This window comes from Antennarius striatus, chromosome 17 (genome assembly GCF_040054535.1).
Source record: "Antennarius striatus isolate MH-2024 chromosome 17, ASM4005453v1, whole genome shotgun sequence".
Lineage (NCBI taxonomy): Eukaryota > Metazoa > Chordata > Actinopteri > Lophiiformes > Antennariidae > Antennarius > Antennarius striatus.
In genome coordinates, this window is record NC_090792.1 from 10314299 (window position 1) to 10335818 (window position 21520).

Consider the following 21520-nt stretch of genomic DNA (forward strand, 5'->3'; position numbering starts at 1 on the left):
ACTTTACCAACATGGTCAGAATTTTTTCTGGGTGATGATTTCAGTTATGTTTGATACACACTGCCAAGATGATTCCAGAAAGTACAACATTTCCATGCATGTGTTGTTGTAAGAAAACAGATTCAATGACAGCCTGTAAACAATAGAAGAATACACACATTGGTTTGGAATTCCCTGTAAGAGCCAGCTTTAACATAACTAAATCCTGCAGGAACATTTTATATCATGCCAAAAAATACCCCCCTCCCCCCAAAAAACCCCCAAAACAAAACACAAAACATCAAGTGTATTAAAAATCTGACTGTTTTTACTGCAAGAGGTTATCAATGATAAAAAGTATAATCTATACTGTCATTTGTAGTAAACCATCCTAATGATATCAATTGATAGGACACTGACATGCAGGAAATTCAAGTATTTCATCAATTATAAAATCATCATAAAATTGATTCACACTACACAAATAATTTATTCTATTAACACACCCTGAGTGAACTCTCTACATAGTCCCTAGCAACACAATACTCCCAAGGACACTGGTCTGCTTGTCTAGCATGAACCTTCATTACACACATTCTTTTATTTGATACTCTTTGAGCTACAGCAAGCCAAGAGGGCTTTTTGCTTGATATAATCTATAGTTAATAAATAGAGACACAATAAAAATATTTTATTAAGTATAAATCTGGTCCATCTGAAGAAAAAGATATCTCAATATGTAAGTGAAACAAAAACAAGTCAGCTGCACTCATGTCAGTGAAAGTGCGCCATCGTCCCTGTCAAGAGGGAACAAAGCAAAAATCAACCCGTGTTCAAGCTCTCATTACATTATTAAACCAGATAATGAGCTGCTCATGGAAGCTCAATGATACATCTATCTCATCTCTTTGTGTGCTGAGGAAGGAAAATGACTGATCATGAATGGCTAGCGGTACACGTGCCAATCATGCATGTGTACGGAATACATTGTTGGGTCCCGTCTGTAAAATGTCACTGGGGCAGGAAGAACCACCTGCTGAGGGTTATCTGTCAGTGAAACCTTTCTGTCGCATCAGCTACATGGAGAGAATTAGGCTGGACAACTGCTGCTATCAGACTGAATGTAGCCAGTGGGGATGAGTGGAACGGGAGAAGGGGGGGTAAGGAGAAGTCGGGACCTGAAAAGGCCAACTGATGCTGAGTTACGCAACAAAATCCCAACCTGCGTCAAAGCTGGGCATTCCTGGCCTTGCAGACCAACCTCTCTGAGACGATGTCGGAGAGAAGTTAATGGTGCCCTGTTCGATGTCTGGCATGCTGTTGTCCTTTCCCAGAATACACCTCTGCGGGGTTGCAACTACATGCAGAGACACCTGTCGAGCCTACAGAGGGGAGGGGCATGCCTCTGGTTACGTCTGTGTCATCTGTGACTGGAATCCTGGCCCTGGAAGAGCTTGTGGTACAAAGAAAGACCTGGGGAGCAACAGAAGAGGCTAACATTAATGAAAAGTGGTGAAACGGCAACATAATAGTTCCCTGCAGTGCCAACGTACGCACAAACACAAAGGTTCATGTCAAACCATAGTTTTACTTCAAACGGGTAAAATGAAAACCTCCCAAATGTCTTTTTGGCCATGCCTTTAATCTCTCTTGATCAAGGTGGCTGCTGCTAGATCATGACCGGCTGCCCCCAACACCTCACCCCCCATCCTATCGACTGGCCCACATCCAGCCATCCAGTTGAAAAGACATTCCAAGTGAAGTCAGAGCTGCTGTGTTTGTGCCCCAAAACAGTATTCCCTTTCATTCCCTCTCTCCACACTCTGTTTATTTTGGTGCTCTTTTACACCACAAGGCCTGACTGAGCAGCAGAACGAAAACATCTCCTCGACGCGCAATCTGATGACAAGATCGCTGTAAGCAGCTTCCTCTCGCTCGGCAAAGGAAAGATAAAGGATAAAGCGACAATATTCTCTGTAACGTGGCGAACTTGTAACGCCACATAAAACAGGAGATTATGTTAAGACTTTTGTTGATGGCTAATCGACCCAGAACAAAAATAAGTGGACGCAGTAACACTTTCATCGGTTACTGTTATTATGACATGCAGTTGACCTCTTCTTCTGCTTACTGAATACAATGTACTGTTAAACAAAGAAAAAGAGGTGAGCCAGTGACTGCTTTGAATCAAACACACAATCAGTTCAATAATACATGTGAAAAAGGGATGACAGCCAATCAGTAACTTCCTTTTCCAACAAGACACCATACATTCTTATTTTGATAGACAGGGGCCTCTGCAATCCATCTTGACATGATCAGACTCCCATTAAAATGACGCAAGTGCGGCATTCATTTCCTACTCAAACTGAAAGCAATAAATCTCCTCATTCACCAGCTGCTGAGCCCCAAGAACGTCAAGAAAGCTTCAAGAGAAGCATTGTAAGACACATGTGGTCAATATAATCTAGGTTTGTAACCTTTGATAGGTCCCCATCAAAACCGCACCCTCGTCTCGTGTCAGAAGTGAATGCAGAATAAGCAGGGAAGGAAAGGGGAAGGAAAGGGGAAAACGGGGTGAGTGAGCAGCAGTTTTTGGAGGATAAGGGGAGAGTTGCATGAGCAAAGAGTGGAAGAGATTAAGAGAGTGCACAAGAGAGAGATAAAGGGAGAGTATGATTAATGATGGTTGACAGCTGATCATAGAGAATGCTCTCCATTTGGACACCGCTCTAACTCCCTGTCAGAGTCAATCAGGGGAGCTCAGTCATCTCGCTGCAAAGGTGCACTGGGCAGGCAGAAAGACCTGACGCACTCCTAAGCTCCACAAAGGCTGTTCGCCTTCTAAAAACACCCTCCCCCCTCCAACGCACCACAATGTGTCTCTGTTTGACGCTAAGTCCCATTCATGGTTAAACCAGCCTTGCTAACTGGTTTTGTTACTGGTATTTCTTTTTTCTGATTCACTTTATTTTCAGTCAAGAGTGAAGCATCTCCCCCAACCCTTGTGCCCTAAATGAGGGAAAAAATACATTCATGAAATTCAGAAGTTTCTCCCAACGGATCCAGTTACAGTAATTGACGAGTTTATAAGATGTTTGTTAGCCTTAGCCAGCCTTCGTATTTTGGGGAGAACAGGGAGAATGAAAAGGAATGTTCTGGTCACACACACACACGCACACACACATGCACACACACACACACACACACACACACACGCACACACACAATTTTTTTCCGGGGTGGGGGTGGGGGGTTGGGGTGTTCCACAGCTACAGCTACTGTGTTTTTCCAAAAAGTGATTTCTGAGTCGGTTCGACCGTGACACTCACGTGATGTGATGAATGGTATGATTTGCTAATGCTAATGTATAATAGGTCTGTGGAAAAAGCAAACGTGTGTGCATCACTGCAAACTGCTTAATATCACTGTTATTGCAATAAGCTCAACACTTCACTCGGGATGGAAAGAGTTGTGGAAATAGGGCAGGATGACAGGGCACACGTGAGCGCAGGCACCCGCAATTGCTTTGCATTGCCCATAATAAGTTTAGCAAAGACAGATCGAGGTTTTTTTTTCATTCGCTGGAGAGCGACAGGACAGTCCTACTGGCAGGAGGACAGTAATTATGCCTGCGTAGGAATGACCAACAGATGGGAATGCCCGAACTGTTCCCATCACTGGATCTCATTACAGGAGGAAGAAGTCATCACTGTTTTGCCTCTTTATCCTTCACAGTAACCTGATATCAAGTCTTTGACACATGTAGACTCTATATATGATGAAACAGCACTTATTGCAGTAAAAAACTTTAGATCAAACCAATTCAGCTACACAACATCACAGCATAAGTCATGTAACAGCTAATGAACCTCACTTCATTTCTAACAATGGTGTCATTAAAGTTTTACACGGTAGTTATCTTTGTGGAAATGTTATCTTTTACAGTTTGAAAATATTTTTTACACACTCAACGTACTAGTGGGCATGCAGACTTGGCTAAAAATATCCAGTGGTGTTTATCAGTCCTCTGTGGGGAATGTCCACTATGCCTGGCTGTGATCGCTGACACCGCCATGGAGAGGGCAGAGCTCCTTTGCACGAGTCCTACAGCACCGGCAGGCTAAGTTACAAAATGGTAATGAGGTTGTGTAGAAATGCAACATCAGACCCACCAGATTTGCCACAGATGGCTTCCAAGACTGCGTGCTGGCTGCCTGATACCCCTCCTCTGACAGAACTCTCCGCAGACTTCTCCCTGTTAATCAGAAATGAGAGAAAAGCGTCATCCAAAATCTGAAAAATCAAGTTATGTCATTAAACCTGTATTTAAACAGCAAAAAAAGGGGTGACAATATGTTTGGATGCTGGCCCCTTGAATGCATCCCACTGTGTGGTACTATTTTGGTGTTTGACATCTTGAGTGTATGCGCATACACACAGTGCCTCACGTGAGTCACCCTTCAACAAAAGCGGAGTATTTTTAATAGTCTCCTTGCAAGTGTTGTCAGAGGACACCAGGCTGAGTGTTGACTGAGTTCCTCTCTGGAGCACTGGTGACACATCGGGGCTAAATTCCTGGTGATGTCATTTTCACACTGGGAAGATTATTGTGGTGATTAGTGAGTACGTGGATTTGTGGGGGTTGGCTACTGCAGAAAAGGTGCCTATATCGTCTTCAAGGCTGTAGTATATACATTCTGTATATTAGTGTGCAAGCAATGAATCATTTAATTTTTTTCCACTTAATCAGACAGAAAATGCAGTGTTTTCACAGAATAAACCATTATGAGAACTGGTGAGGCGTGGGGGCAGGAACAGACACCTCTGTAACCTTAGACATTAAATCTGTTAAGCATTTTTTAGAGGGAACAATAAATAAAGCTTAGCTTGCATTAACCTCTCGCCCCATAACAGCAGCTTGCCAAAGGAGCATTAACAAGGTAATGACGGTACACACTGCCTCCTTGTAAGGGGCTGCACAGTTGTTCTTTCATACCATTACACAACCACAAATAGACTGGCCCACTTCAAGCAAGGCATACCTCGACAGGAAGCGACTCCTTTCATATTGAAAGGGGGAAAAAAACTTGACCTCTGGGTTCTTCACATCACTTTCTTTGTCAACAGTCTCTCACTCTGTCACTTCAACAGTCGGGCTGCAGCCAGAAATACTGTAGGTGAGAACAAAATCTGAACTCACAGTATGTCCAGATGACATATAAGCCTGAAGTTGAAAATTTTGCATGGCTCACAGGGAGCTGAAGAAGTTGTGTAAACATAGCTGATGTGCAGCTGTACTTTTTGGTGCATTTAGGTAGCTATAGTATGTCTTCATGTTATTCAGACTGACCAAAGGGGATAAAGTTTAACCATAAACACACATTTGGCAGTCTTCGTGTGTATATAGTATTTTGTGAAAATAACTACTGTTGTGGCTGATTAATAAGGAGCGAAAGCACCAGCAAGGCTGACATTAATGGTGCTGCTGTAATTGTCACCCTATTAGTAATACCACACGACAGCCTGGGTTTCCGTAGTTACAGCTGCGTCTAGCCAAACCTTGCAAACAAAATACCGACAGGCTCATTTATTTGTGTTACAAATTGGTCCTTTCAAAGCCTTAACTGAAGCTGTACCACTGTGAGTCCTTGCAGCCCCTCTGGTTGGCAGCTGTGGTATGTTGATAGACCAGAGTGCCCTGCCCTGTTGGGTAGATACCAACATGAAGCACATCGCTTCAAGCAAATGGACCACATGTTAGTTGGGGCACAGTCACCAAGAATTCTGTCCAAGATCTACTCAGCTTTTTACATTTTTAATTGACTGTCAAACAGTCATTTCAGACAAAAGCCCACTAGAGAAAACTCAAGTGGGGGTTTTCCTAGGAGATTTCCAAATAGAAGAAATCATTTGGTCGTATTCCGTCTCCTGAATGAGAGCAGCATTTCTTTGTTATAAATAGAGTAAACTAAGAATGGCCAATGATCAACGCTGGTATATTATTCTCAAGACAACTTGTTGAGACCAGGGATGGTATATTTTCAGCAACAACAAAAAAAGACAATAATTCTATTTACATGAGAGGAGCCTCAATCTCCATTGGGATGCATTTCAGATGTGCCTCAATAACAGAGGTATTATGTTGCCCACTGGAAATCATGGGAAGCAACTTCTTATACTGCCATTGTCTGCAAACAATCATCTCCTTTCTCTCTGTCATCCCCCCCCCCCCTCTTTATTCTCTTTTCCTTGTTTCCGTCGGTGCAGATTTGGTCCTGAAGCTTCCGTTTTTCCCACACTCTCCCCTGTCACACTGGTCAACCACAAAAATGCAGGACAGAGGAGAGTGTGAGTGGGCTCTGGAATTCCACATGCAGAGAGTAAACACAGCCACTGCCAGGAAGACATACACATGGAAGCAAACACAGCACCTATGCAGTCCTGACATATTCTATACTTATTCTAGAGAAATGGACAGACTTCACTCACAATAAAACACCGGTGCTATCGTATTCAGTGTTGATCTTTCTTCTTACACATTAGAGTCCCCTCTGCAGAGGCATGCTTTAAACAATCAGTACTGATCACAAAGGCTTGTTGTTGTTGTGCAGTTTGGCCAGATGCTGTAGCAATATAGTCATTAAGTAATTGGGGGAAATAGCTGGCAGTTCAGCCCTGTTTCACTCCTTACTTTATACTTTCCCCCTCTGTGCTCTTCAGTTTATCTTAAACCAAACAGGATTTAAAAAGCCCTTCCACTGAACTTGCTCTGTTTCTGGTTCTGCAAAAATCGGGTCTGTAATGGGGTTGTTTACCGAGCAGAGAGATACACCCTGAGGCCAAAAGTCAAGGAGCATTAACACCACACTCAAAACTCTCATTAGCCTTTGCCATGTCCTCTTGAACTCACCCACCCCAGGCACAAAAAACAGCGAGCAACAAATGCCACGTCACTGTGATCCCTCAATGTGCCCTATGTTACATGGAGGCTGGTAAACTCTCAGCTTCACTGGATTTATGTGCGTGCTGATATTGTAAAAATCATTGTAAAATTCCCATTCTTGGATAATGTCCGGCTATCGACATCTGATCATCGCTAACATTACGGCTTTATTATTACTCATTATGGCTGCTGGATGTTTTCTTTTGCTGCCAGTTGGTCGCTGATGTCAACAGTGCTCAGTGGATGTCTGTTTGCAAAATGATACGAGAATCACACTTTGGGTGTTATCACTCATTTCATATGGCCAGGAATCAGAGAAGTATCCAACCATGCATGTCAATGAATCATATCTGAACAGTTACATTGCCTGTTTTAAATGGATTTGTGCCACATTGAGGCAGAATTGAATCATTATTGTTTCTCACCTGATTAGGTGCTTTGTTGCAGTTTTTCTGATCTGTCCTTCTCTAGCATTGTTTGGTGGTTTTGGGGTGAGAACTGGACCAGCACCGGTCCGGATTTGGTTCTGACCCTGACATTGTTTGGGCCGAGCGTGAAGGCCGGGTGGAGGGCAGCTGAATGAATCTGAGGGAGCCGGGACGGGTGGAGTAGTTGTCTGGTCTGAAAATGGAACCTAAAAAAACACAACAGATAACAGTTAATGAAGGTCAGTCAACCACATCTATTTATCTTAGTTTGCAAAAGTAACTTTGGTTTAAGTTTAAGCTTGATAGATAAGCAGCACAAGGCTGCCTGTACTCTAAGTGAAGAGCAGGGACTTACAACAGCACGTCACCCACCCAATCTGAATCCTGTATTACACAATTTTGACCAAAGAACATTTATACTCATTGAACCATGTGATATTTCCTGTCTGGAGTCCTATAACAGCAACTGAACACCAGTCATGTGTTTAAACAGGCATCAAATGCAAGAAAAGAATAAACACAGCCACCACTTAATTTAAAAAGGTACATTATAACATTCATTACTAAGGGCTTCCAAAGAATTATCAAAGGTGCGTCACTTTTAACAAAAATGAAACACGTTTTATTTTTTATGATTGTGTCTCCAGTGAATTCAAACAACCTTTTAAAACATCCAAGTCACAGAATAAGATGAACAATGAGACATTCACAGCAGTACAATTCTACATGTGTGTTTCTCCACACGCACTCATTACATCTCCACGTACTGTAGGTATACACTGATAGTGGATAAGTAAACCAGGTTTGTGTGCGCCTTCTATTTCATTTACTTCCGAAAGAGGAATTAGTGAATGCAATCATAGAGGTAATGGTTTTATTTTTGGGAAAATGTGGTATCCGGTCATTAAGGAGAAATGTCAAATTGCCTGACAAGAACGAGTCAAGATACAGAATATTAATGAAATGCCTTCCAGTATCAAGGAGTCGGCTGAATTCTTCACAATGTTTGCACAAGGTCTCTTAAAAGGCTTGGGGAGGGGATAAAACACGGTTTAATTATGACAATATTTTACAGCCACATTTCACTACTTCCTTGCAGTGAAGGGGGATTATTTGCATACATTCCTTTCATATCTCACTCCAATGCTATTTTCTCTTCAGCTTTATACGGCAATCTAACAAGTTAATGTTTTTTTAAGCCTCACAGTGCAGCCATTCAAAGTGCCGACAGTGTGTCGGGGAATATTTGATGTAATTTGTGTGTCGATAAAGGAGAAGCTGAGTTTCCAGGTCGTGAGGCCTACGGTCACACTTCAGTTTGAGCAAGACCAGGAAGGGCACCTTTCTTTGGCTGCCAATTGGCCTGGGGCCAAACTCTGTGGAGGAGCCGCATAGTCTGCACCAAGTAACTGGAACGTGGACCAAAGGCCCGGAACAGCCTCCTGTCTCTTTCTCTCTCACAGAAGTACACATTCATACTGACACACGTACATGAACAACCACACAAAAACAAGCAGCTCCTTTTGTGTTGTGTCATTTATTCTAAAATGATAAATTATTTTCCCACGAAGTTGGAAAACACATTCAGGTGAGTTAAATGATATAAAGCATATTAACATTGCATTAAATCAGTCGCTTCTTGACATTGATTCTTGAACTATTGAAAACAGACAGACAATAAAAGATGTTGCAGTATCTGCACTACTCTGGACAAACCATAAATAGTGGGTGCATGCAATCACTCCACCCTGTAAGCTGTCCACTCACTCTACTGTCTCTTTCCTCTCCATCCATGGATGGAATCCTGATAAAGCATCAGGAAAATGATGCTGATAAATGATAAAATCCTTTCACAAAGCAAACATGGCATTGCTACGTTTTATAGTGTGAACTGATCATGACCTTTGTGGTCTTCCTCTAAAAAACAAAATTAAACCAAATAATAACTGTCATACAATACTGCTGATGTCCAAATTTTATTTGTGTTGTAATGGGAACAGAAATGGAGCTCAAATCTGATATGAAATCAATGGATTGGATGTAAAATGGGCCGGGGCCTCTCTATTGCCCTCATGGGCAACATTTCTTGATTATTCACCTTCCAGTGTAAACCAAGCCAAGTCACTCAGTGAAACAGTATAATCTCTGGGTGAGGAGTCATGTTTGGCTATCCAAGAATGAGCTTCTGTTGAAGACGATACTGCTATCAAACACCATTTTGTCAAGTGTTTGGAAAGAGATTCTCAAAATAACTTTATGAATACTGACATGAACCTTTTCCCTGTTATTCTACTTGAGACACTACTGCCTTAGGTGAAGGAAGACTGTGTACAGACGCAAATATGATAATTTTGTCATGGAATGTGTTTCGGCTCAATAGTTCTCATGGACGCCCAGTTTTGGTACATGATACCTTTGTTACACGATGATGTTGAAGTTCCAGTTCTTCCACCAAAGTTTCAACCCCACGAGTCTGAAAGTAACGACCCATTTCAAGAACAGGATGAAATTTTGGCTTCACCAGCTTCCTGTGGTGTGTGCACAGACCTTTAGCATTATTCAGTTTAGCTATTAAAGTATCATATTTACAGTGAATCAATGGAGAGAAACAACTCAAGATCTCTTCTGTACCTGGTGTCTGCAATGACTCTGGTCCAGAAATTGCAGAGACTGGAGTCTTTGCTGTTGCAGTCTCTGGATGGCAAACTGGAGCTGGTAGCTATCTTGGTTGGGGTGTTGGTGTTGTTGGGAGTTCACTGCTTTCTCCAGGTTATCAGCACTCTTCATCTTGCCATCCCAAAGGCCCTCCTCGTCCTTCAGTGGCCTCAGGCTTGGAGAGAATGAAAGTTCAGTCAGAGTGAGAAATAAAATTAACACATTTTAATTGCTTAACAAAGGAAATAATAGCTGTGACTACTAGTATTTCTTTTGTGTATTTGAGAGACATGAAATGTGTTTATTTTATTTTATTATTTGTGGACATGTCTGCACATATTTTTTATTTCCTTCAGAATAGAAACTGAGTAGCTGTGAGGATTTCATCTCAGGTTGGTGAAACCCCCCCTTGGGAAAAAGACTCAAATTCAGGGAATATAAGGACAATGCTTAATCAATACAACTGTAATGTCTCTATTTGACAGATGGTTTAATTAATGACTACACACAGAAGGAAACAGCTAGCATGGCTCTGAACATGTTTTAAGGTGATTATTTCTACCTTGGGACAGGCAGGCTACCTGTGTCACCATTGTTTCCAGCATTCCTACTGAGCTGTGATAACCAGAAGCTTTTCATCTGATTCTCAGCAAAGTTGTGATCCTAAATCAACCAAAACGATTAAAAGATATATAAATAATGCATCACATTTGGTGGGGTATAAACCAACTTCAGGAATTGGATATGCTTTTTATAACTAGGTTAATACATTGGTAATGGTGAGAGTCATTGACCACAAGCCACCATATCTTTCCTTTTCAGATTTCTACCATTCATCCAAGGCTGATTAACTAAAGGTACTTAGCTCTTCAATAGGCAAAAGAGGAAAGAGACATACCAGCTCACTGCATTCCAGTCAGTGACTATGGCAAAGAGTAGAGGACAAGCCTGTGGCAAATACAAGCTAAACTAAAAACCTTCCCTCTTTGCCTCAATGCTTCAAGTTCCATTCACATCACAAAGCCACAACCTGGAAAGCAAACTTTCTTGACGAGCTCCACAAGTTTGTAACTGGATTATCTGTCATTAGAACTAAGCCTGTTTCAGCCTCTTTTTTCCCTTTGGCTTCTGCTAAAGCAATGAAGTGACCAGCCTCCCTTTCAGACATGCTTAAATTGAGTCTATGTGGAGTCTGGTGAGCTGCACTATATGTGCAACCTTAACCATAAAGAGCACAAAGGAAAAAAGAAAGAGGTACGAGTACAGCTGAAGAAATTTGATTCCCGGGGGTCACAATGACAAAAGTTCTTGGAAAATTTTCTTGTTGCATGCAATAACATTTGTCCATTGGTCTAGCGTAAAGGAAAACACTGTAGACCTAAAATAACAACGACAGCTATATTTTTAGAAAAGAACAATGATAAGCTCTAAAATTAAAATTCAATTAATCTTGATCAACAATGCAAACTGTGGGATAATACTGCTGTGTAACTCGAATGAAAATATAAGTATGCCCTGGGTGGCCAAACAAAGACACAAAAGATCTTGAATTCAAGTCAACATGCTATCCACCCATGCATTTCTCACGTCACAAAATGGCACATATATTGCAAAAACAACTGGTGTAACCACGAGCCAAATTCAACTTTTCTAGCTTCTGGAAACATGGGCTCGTCTGTGAACCTCACAAGGCCAGAGATTCAGCAACGGCAAGAGACAAAACAAGAATTTGTTCTTTGTTTACAGTCATTTCCTTACCTTGGCAGCAGTTTGCAGTGTACTGGACCACAGGGATCGTCCCTGCTACCATTTTATTAGCATACGAATTATTTCTCCAGGCAGGAGAATATGCTACAGAGTGTAAAGTTGTAGTAGAGCCAGAAGGAGAAGTCATTTTCGGACAGGACTTGTCAACACAACATCAAGCATTTTTTTTAAACACTGCGGATCGCCCTTAATTAAGAAACAGCAAAAGACCTTTATCCACCACAGTGACCAATGAAGGAAAAGAATGGAAAGAGAACAACAGTTTTACATCTGAGTTTCTCATCACTAGTGCAGCACATGTGTAGAGTTCCAACTATCTGGGACTTCCCTTCCTGCTGGACTTCTGCTCACTGGTGTCAGCTTACTCCCTGCAGTGTTCGCTATCCTTTAATCTGCTGATATGACTTACTGTAGAACAACACAGCAGTGCAAGTCGAACACATGTGCTGCATCAATCTGACTCAGTGTGAATGTGGGAAAATGGACTGTCTGAGATGACATCATGCCACAGTATCTCAAAGCCACGCCTGGTCAGTGTAAACACGAGCCGCCTTGAGAGTGTGAGGGTATTTCCCAATCTTTGCTCAGCTGTTTGTTTACCTTATTCCACTGCAACAACAAGAAATGCAATGGTAATGTCATTAAAACACAAAAAAAATGACTTGTGTCAAGGGATTTCTTGTGGGAGCAGGGAGGCTAGTGCTTTGGTGAGGTCAGTGATGAGGAATATGAGTTCTATGATTTAGATCATAGAGATATACAGTATTTTCCGCACTATAAGGCGCACTGGACTATAAGGCGCACCCTCAATGAATGGCCTATTTTAAAACTTTTTTCATATATAAGCGCATGATTATAAGGTGCACTGTCGGTTTTTGAGAAAATCCAAGGCTTCTAGGTGCACCTTGTAGTACGGAAAATACTGTAAATGCCGCTACACTATTTTCACCATATATGCAATGGCTGACTATACAAACGAGCCTGTGAGACCATCTCATAATAAGAGTTAAAGAATGGGATTGAATAAGTTTTGATATATCTGAACTCAAAAAATTGGAGGTGCCATTTATTAATGTTGTAACTTGACACGATTATCAATTAAAGTTAAATCTTATAACTCCAAACAACACATTTCCTAACGCAAATATTAGCTAGACCACACTCAAAGGGCAAATCTCCTCCAGGGCAGCTCAGTTTCTCTGTGATGTCATTTTGACTAAAAGCAACAGCTCCATGACAGTTTGACATAATATAAGGATCAAAAATACATCTATGTAATAATAAAATAATACGCCTCGATAATGAAAACAACTGAGTTTCAAATATCATTATTACAAAAAATAACAATTTGAATTAGCGGGTGCATAAAACTGCAAAAAGACCCGGCATTAACCAGGAGCTCCACAGGTCAAGCAGTTTAACTGTGGACTAAAACACACCTCTTGGTTTGCTTCAGATACATAGGGCCAACGGTGTCGTTAAAATACCTTAATCAATTAGGTCATATCAGGAGGAGCTAGTCTTAGTTCAAGCCAGCAGCAGTATTATTTGATATTATTTGATATTCCTTTTTTTTTTTTGAGAGACCTCTAAATTATAAAACATTCTTGATCACCAAAGCTGGTTTTGACTTGGATGCAGATCACACCTCAACCTGTCGTGGATCTGGTGATGTCATTGTGTGACTTTTGTCCAACCGCTGCGAACATTATCCATTAAGTTATGCTTGAGGCTCAACATCTTGTAATTTCCTCTATATTGCAAAGGACAAGAATCTGTTTTGGATCCAGTTGACAATCCAGACACCCACCAACATCTGATGGGTCATGTGACCATATTTTAGCTCTACAAAAAAATCATCAAACCTCTTCTTAACGCTTTAAGTAATGCTGCTAACAAACAGACAAACAAACACTGGTAAAACCTCATTTTACCTAACCTAATTTTTTAAAAAAACCTTCTGCATTTTTAGAGTCAACATAACTTCATTACGTTTACATTTACAATCTCACATTTATGCTCAGTTGACTGTACTACAAATGTTACGTGGACACGTTACACAGTCTTCACTAATAAAGACTTGCAATAGTCCAACTGGATTAATCAAATGAGTACTTTAAGACAAGCAGGAAATAGAAGTAGAAGTCATCTGATACAATAATAATGCACACTGTGGGATATGACCTGCTGTACAGATGTGTGTATCCATGGAATAACCCAAATCCATTCACTGGAATGTCACTTGTTCTCAACTTAAGTGTTCTCCCTCCTATTACCACATCTGGCTTCAATCAATGTAAATAAAACTTCTCTTCCTTTAAATTCAAAGGAGGGACATCAAACAGAATTTGTGGGGACTTTGCCCCCTCCCCATCAAAGAAGTTTGAAGTTTCTGATTGGTTGGTGTTGTTGGCTCAGCAAATGGGCTGTCATAAAATCCTTTGGAATGGTTTGTCCTTCGGAAATTGAACCAAGTCAAATATCAATCTGCAAAAATATTGAATAGATCTAAAAACAACCTGCATAAACAGGATTTTGGTATTCCTCAGTTTTTGCCATGCAGGGAGTGAACGTAACGATGCTGATATAATAGTTTCCGGTCATTTGTATGCACAGAAAATTGGGAGGCAATTATTGTAGCTCCAGCACTGAGACAGCTCAAGACACATTAATGAGAGTTCACATGACCAACATAAGACAGACTTAGAGCTCCATCACAAACTCAAACCACAGCTATAAACAAACCAAATCACTCAAACCTAAGTTACAAATAATACGCCACTATTTAAAATTACGTAATTATCAGATTTATAAAGTAGACAACTTGTTTGTCTGGACATTTGTGTCACACAAAAAGTGGTTGTTTTATAGGTTGTCTCCTTGACTATAATTTGATGTTTTGACCGTCTGAGTGTTTTAAACTTCTCACATTTTGTCATAATTAGGTTGAATGGAAATTGTGAAAAACATATCAGGAGGTATAAAACCAGATATCAGCACTCCGGAGTGCTGATGCATCATACCTGGTAGATCCTGGGGGCGGCACTTCAAAGAGCCATACCGCTCTTTGAAAGCCATCACGCTTCACCCCTGTGGCTGCTTAAAGAGCCAGTGCTCTTAACAGTTTCAGTATGTTTGGCACAAACCATCAGCCTGAGTGTGAGAAGGAGGGGGACTCAGGAAATTCTGTTATAAGAAACAGCACCGAGGTGAATCAAGGCGATTTATCCCAATATCTTATTAAATACATGTCAATGCAATAAGAGCTGAATGCCAAACCAAAGGGTTGAGAGCACTGGGGTGCAAAGGTAGGTTTCAGAATTGCAAGCAAACTTCTTGGGAAAATTTGTAAGCCTTCTAACAAAGGCTGCTGTGTATTCCTACTTCTAGAGACGCGAAGATAAAAAAAAAAAAAAAAAACTAGTTCCAAAACAATATACGGTATGGAAGAAAAATATGAAATGAATGGCAAAATCTAGAGAAGAAGCAGGTAATAAATCAAAAAACACTAAGACTGGAAACTTAACTGGGAGGAAGGTGATGTCTGTTTTCTCATAGTCGTGACAGCTACTTGAAGCTATCTGTAAAATGCTATTAAATGTCTCTTCTGGGTTTCTGGAAATAAAAAAGTATTTAAAAAAAGGAAATGTCCAACATTCCTTGAATTTCCTGACAGCCCGATACATGAGAAAGGCCTAGACTGGAAAACTAGAGTCCAAGATCAAGGCCAATCTCCATGAGATACTGTCACTCACAGACAATCATAAAGAGGGTGTGATCGTAGATCCGTCAGTGGTTGATAGGTTTATTGCCCTGGCCTGGTAGTGTGGAGCTTGACCATGTTTCCTCCTTTTTCCTCTTGGAGCAGTGTGACAAGGGTGAGGAAATGGGGACTTCAGCGGTTGCAGAGGTGAGAGCCAGGAGCAGACAGAACCGCTTAGTAGTGTTTTAACTCTGCACTAGATGAGTGCTGAGCAGCTGGCTATTGACATTTCCCCCTCAGCACTGCCTCCAAGCTCCGGTAGCTTAAAACATTGCTTCACACACTCCCAACCAGTCGGCAGATGATTCCACTGTTAGTTAGCTCTACAATTAAAATGGAAACAAAATGCCCATTTCCAGGCACACACCGAACGCGTCTGCCCAAAGAAGTGCTGGCACTCCAAAACCCTTTTCCTAAGACTAACAATCTTGAATCTAAAAAGTCATCAGAGACCATTAAAAGACTTTAGATTCTATTGAGTGTGACCAAATAGGCTTGTACAATTTAAGTGTCTGCAGTTAAGATCCGTGTAAAGTTGATTACACAGAAAATCTCTACTTTATATGAACTCAAACATGTTGATGTTGAGATTACAAAAGCAGCCTCCACAAAATTAAACAGTTGTCTACAATTTAACTCTATTATCAAAACAACACTGTTATAATATGTTTTTATTTATAACAAAAGTGTGGAAAAAGAGGGGGGAAAAGCTTGATGTGTAACATGACAGCATAATTTTCTTATGTGATGGTAGGATTCATAGTACTCTGAGCCATCTAAACAGTAAAACCATTGAGTTTGAATCTTTTCTTCAGATTCTGCACAGACAACATACGAGTCATGTGTTTGTATGACTAGAAAAAGCAACAGAGCAGAATTGGTGGCTCTTCCAGCAGGTAACTGCTACTAGTTGCTTTTAGAGTGCCTCAGTAATAGCACACATGTCAACCCATCAGCAGGACTGCACACAGATATACAGTAAATGTGGATGTGTTACAATTACCACCAGCAGATGGAAGGCAAAAAAATAAGAAACAGAACAACAGGCCAGCCTTCTAGCCATGAGCAACCCCCTTCTCAGGTAAAACACAGGATGTTAGCATTGGACTTTCATGATTTCTGGTTTGAATGGTTTACACATTGTTTTAAAATTTCCGGACTAATATACAACTATAAAGATGGTAATTTGTGTGTTTACTGCAAACATGTTATGCAAATCCACACGTAATGAAAACTCCAGACATAAAGATTATGCAGTCCCTCAAATTTAAAAGGAAAAAGAAATAAACAATGGACTGAACGACCATATATGATTGCTGATGAATCAATAACTAATCTACTTAATAATAAAGCTGTGGCACCAGTGGCGATCAACATATCTGGTATATGTCTAGCTGTATGGCTAAAAAAAACATTTAAAAAAAGCTATTTAGAATGGATACATACCAGTTTAAATCAGAGTGAAATATGTTTTACATAGGCTAAAAATCTTTGGACTCACCCAGTGCTGCCACACATATCTGTTCCAGAGTGAACAGCTTTTATTGGCCCCTGTGTTGAACAAGCAGTATGCCGTACTTTAGAGTTCAGTGTGAGGCTCTCTTTTCCCAGAATCCTGTTGGCCAGGTTCATGTTGGTCAGCTGTGGGCAGAGGAGAAAACGTCAACAGATGATTCAACTCAAGTCACTTCCTACAGATATGTGGACATTCCACAGTCTAAAGCAAAGCAAAAGTTTGATTAAGCACTTTTGTTTCCTCTTGCATGAATCACATCATTTTCTTGTATCTGATGGCTCGGTTTAATGTACACACAGCACAAGGCAGAGCTAGTCTCTACTCAGCACTAAATCCTAGTGGCCCCCACGCCCTTCTCGATCTCTAGCGAAATCAATTATCATGATTTGACAGCTTAAACCTTACAACCTCATCAACTACTGTAGAACTGAAACTGCACCTCAGTGCTGCCCTGAAATCTAATGGGAGAATTACTTACACAGTTGTGGCATCTAATTTACTTTATTTCCTTTGGTGTACTAAATGCCCAATGGGAGCGACGCTGTGCTGCTGAGCCTTGTACATGAAAAATGTGTCAGTATGGGGTTGCAGAAGGTTATTACAGCGCTTATTAAAGCAAAAGGCTTTAATTCCTACTAAAACAAACAGGTTATCTGATTGATACAGACAGTTACAGACATGCATTTGACATAAAAGCAGGAGCATATTCCCTTTATTGTGACTGTGCTGGCTGTGTTGGTGTTTGGCTTTACTCAATTTCATTTTCTGTTTTCTATACATGTGTCTGAGCATAAGAGTGAGTAATTACTCAAACCTTAGAGGTCAACTCGTGCAACAGGGTGTTGTTCATGTTGACAAAGTTCTGCATTTAGTTCAGCAAGTGATTTAATGACTTGAAATCAGAGGCCTGTGAGAGCACAAAAAGTACTCTGAGCCTTTAAGTGCAAAACACTGGACTATTTTACTCTGAAAAATAAACTACTGCCAAGCCTAGGATTAACTATTCGAAGGGTATACGGCAAACACCTTTAGATAGACAGAATAATGTAGAGTCAGAAGGGAGCTATAAAAGCCTGTGTGGTCCGGTGCCATCACAAAAATTCTTGACAGAAAAAAAAAATCCAGTGAGGTAGAGAAGGAGTAGAGGGAGGGAGGGGAGGTTGAGGGGCTCCCCATGACAAACCTTTGGGGAATATAGAAGACGCTGGTGATGGAGCCAGCAGAGCTGCCACTCCCCTGCTCAGTGCCAATTTGCCACATTCCTCTATTTATAAGCATCAATTACCTAAAAAAAAGCGGCTGCTTCTTAAGTATCAACAGAAATCACTCCCCCATGGTGCATCTGATAATGGGACCTCACACAGAGCCGAAGCTTGATGCAGCTCACCACTGTTTAGGCAAGCCAGCTTCAAACCCCAGTTCCAGACCCACCCCCGCAATAACCCCAACCCACAGACTACACTGCAGGCGAGCTGACGGCTGGAGGAGGAAGGTGCATGGTGCGAGGCAGCAGAACCTCTGGCTCCAACACGTCTGCTGAACGAACGAGCAGCTAGATGCTGACAGTCAGCATGGGGTCAGAGCCAGGTTTGCACATCAACAAAAAGAAATATCAAAGACCTCACAGTGAGAGACATCTATAGAGGGGCCAGATACTTCATCCTCACATGAAACATCACACAGGTCAGTTTACGCTTGCTTAATATGTCAACACGGCATCTTCTTTGAACACGATTAACTGCCCCAGGTGGGGTAGTTAGCCACAGAGGTGAGAAATGTGATAAACTTACATGTTGTGTCAGCAGGTTTATGTGACTGGAACTTGCATAGCGGCGAGCAACCTGTCTGTCAGAGAGATTTTGCAGCGCTGAGATGAAAGCCTGCTGGTTAGACTGGGCTTGGGCTGACAGGGAGTTTAACTCCTGAAATGTTCCCACTGAGTTTGACTTCAGCTTCCCAGTGCTGCTAGACCTGATAACTGATGCACAAAGTAATAGGGAGGAATTGTGAGAACACAGCATATGAACAACAGCAGCATGTTGAAGAGTGATATTACCTTGGCTCGCAGAGATAGGCCTGCTTAGCTTCTGACTATAGATCTGTGTGGTACTTGGGATGGAAGAGAATGCTCCTGAGCTGGGTGTTGATAACGTAAAAGACTGAATCCTCCTGAGTATCCGTGTTGGTTCTCCAACAGTGAATAAAGTGGAACCAGTGGAAACAGCTGCTGGAAACATTGCTCTGTGGGGCTGTGTGGTCATGCTGGCAGAGGTGTATGCAGGAGGCTCAGAAAGAGTCTCAGAATGGTAGAAGTGAGACTTTGCCAGGGACTGGGCGTAGGTTGGGGGTTGTGCAGGTGGCGGCGATGGTAGACAATGAAGAGGCAAGGACGTCAAGGAGGTAGGGCAATGTTGTAGATGTGTGGAGTCTAACGCCACAGGGAAGCTCGAGTCGTGCAGGGAGGACTGGCTCCCCGGCTGGGTTTGACCGATTCTAACTGGTGCTTGTTGGTCTCCAGAAAACTGACTGCTGGTGGCCCTGATGTCTGGATCACTAATGACTTTCCCAGGGGAGAGAGAGGACTCTGAAACACCGGAATCCTTTTTGGCCCCAGGCAGCGCTGTTCAAAGGAGGAAATAAGCCAGAGCTCCTTTATCAGTTTGCCATTCCTTGCCTCTGATACACATTTTATTTTCCCTCAATGAATGCTAATCATTTTAAGCTGAACCTTTGTTCATCCCAGTTGACTCAATCATTTTCCCATTACTTTTTTTTTTGGGGGTGGGGGGGTGGGGATAAAAATCTAAACAAAATTAGGAAAAACACAGGAAGAACTTACATTTGGATGTCTCATAGTTGCCTGAATCGCCTGAGACATTTGCTTCGTGACGGCCTTTATTAACACTTCTGTGTTTTGTTCCTAGGAAGACAGTAGCTGATTTATTTTTCTGTGTGTAGAATGTCAGCACTTCCTCCAGATCATTTTCACTGTTGAAAAAGCAAAGGGAGAGATGATAAATGTGTCCAGCAGATTTAGATCACTCTTTAGACAGTAGCACACTGTGTATAATAGTAAAGAGCCAAGAATTGAACAGAGGTAGGTGGGCTTGTCATTTCACGAACCTTGCTGCAGCAATATACTCCTGAAACACAGTGGGGTTGATGCAGTGCTCATCTTTGCTTTCTCCCTGTTTTTTCACTAAATGTTCAGTATCCTGAGAATGTAAGAAAGACAAAGACACTGTTTGTAGCATTTAAATCACCTCTCATAGTGATTCTGGACTAAAGTCTGAGATTACCTTGTTGTAATAGTGGATAAACTCCCCTAGCTGTTGGGACAGGATGCGTCTGCGGTCTTGGAGAGGAAGCTGGTGACTGGGCAAGACCACCTTTATGTCTTGCTGAAGATTACTGGCTGCTCGCCTCAAGAAGCGAATCACAAGGTCCTTAAGAGACAAAAAACACATAGTATATGAAATCTTTTAACATCACTGCCCCAAAACACTGATTTATCCCTCTGTATTTATTCAAGCTGGATTATCCTTTTGGGGCCTTCAGATCGACTTCAGTAATTCATATTAATTTTCCCAAAAGCTTTGAGGTCACTGATGATGGCGTATGCCATTACAATATCCACTTTCCAATCAGGCTACCCATGTTTTCCTCATCTGTGGCCAGAAATGCCACGTACACATTTCTACTATAGCCAAGATACATGTAACTAACAGAATAATAACAAGAGACAATCTGGCTTCCACACAAACCCAGGGTATTCCACCCATGTCCAATTTATGGGGAAAGAAGATTAAAAATGGTTATCATCGTACCATTTGGTCGTTGTCTTTGTCTGGCAAAGTTGGAATGGTGTTGGCTCTGCTCTCTGCCAACAGTCTTTGCTGGACACGTAGCAGATATGAGGAAAATGCCATCCGGGCCTGCGCTTTACTGGTGAGAAAGAGTAAAATAATCAAGTGCTGCTTAGATAAAGCAATGGAAAGGGAATGTTGCAATAACCCTAAACAGTATCCACTTGGTTCTCTAATGTTTGCTTAAATCTGTCAGTAATAAATACCATTTAGATGCAGTGGAATTGGTGATACATCTGTTCTACTTGATAGAACATGTATTTATACCGATTCCAATAAATGACAGATCATCCAGGTAAACAGAAAAGGCAAAAACAACTTCAGCCAAAAGATGTTGAAACACAACCTATCTTGTATTGAAACACTTTCAAAATGATAAACTGTCGTTGCGGCCCAGGTGAATCTGGAATGAGCGCTGAAATGTTTTGGAAAAATCTGTCAAACACAAACAATGATATGATGTACTATAATTTCCATGCTTCAGTCCTGGCAAGCACTTAGGAATTTCTACAAAGTCAGACTTGTTATTGTAATTCCACGTGAAATTATAATTTCAGACACACTTTTAGAATCCTCATTAAACCACAGTACTTGTTACAC

At 41.4% G+C, this 21520-nt stretch overlaps 2 protein-coding genes across 2 annotated transcripts in view; one reads left to right on the plus strand and one right to left on the minus strand.

Moving 5' to 3' along the window:
* Positions 1-18: 18 nt before the first annotated feature.
* ttll5 (tubulin tyrosine ligase-like family, member 5) overlaps positions 19-21520 on the minus strand; it is a 44884-nt gene continuing 23382 nt past the window's right edge. Inside the window, exons 20-30 of the mRNA XM_068338017.1 lie at positions 20882-20999; positions 20354-20500; positions 20178-20269; positions 19894-20042; positions 19111-19674; positions 18845-19032; positions 17040-17179; positions 9985-10183; positions 7351-7559; positions 4155-4237; positions 19-1452 (exon numbers count right to left, since the gene is read on the minus strand). Coding sequence (XP_068194118.1) covers positions 1400-1452; positions 4155-4237; positions 7351-7559; positions 9985-10183; positions 17040-17179; positions 18845-19032; positions 19111-19674; positions 19894-20042; positions 20178-20269; positions 20354-20500; positions 20882-20999 — 1942 coding nt within the window. The 3' untranslated portion in view covers positions 19-1399. The remainder of the gene's footprint in view (positions 1453-4154; positions 4238-7350; positions 7560-9984; positions 10184-17039; positions 17180-18844; positions 19033-19110; positions 19675-19893; positions 20043-20177; positions 20270-20353; positions 20501-20881; positions 21000-21520) is intronic.
* The window catches only part of erg28 (ergosterol biosynthesis 28 homolog), a 29778-nt gene continuing 26867 nt past the window's right edge, over positions 18610-21520 (plus strand). Inside the window, exon 1 of the mRNA XM_068338023.1 lies at positions 18610-18737. Coding sequence (XP_068194124.1) covers positions 18722-18737 — 16 coding nt within the window. The 5' untranslated portion in view covers positions 18610-18721. The remainder of the gene's footprint in view (positions 18738-21520) is intronic.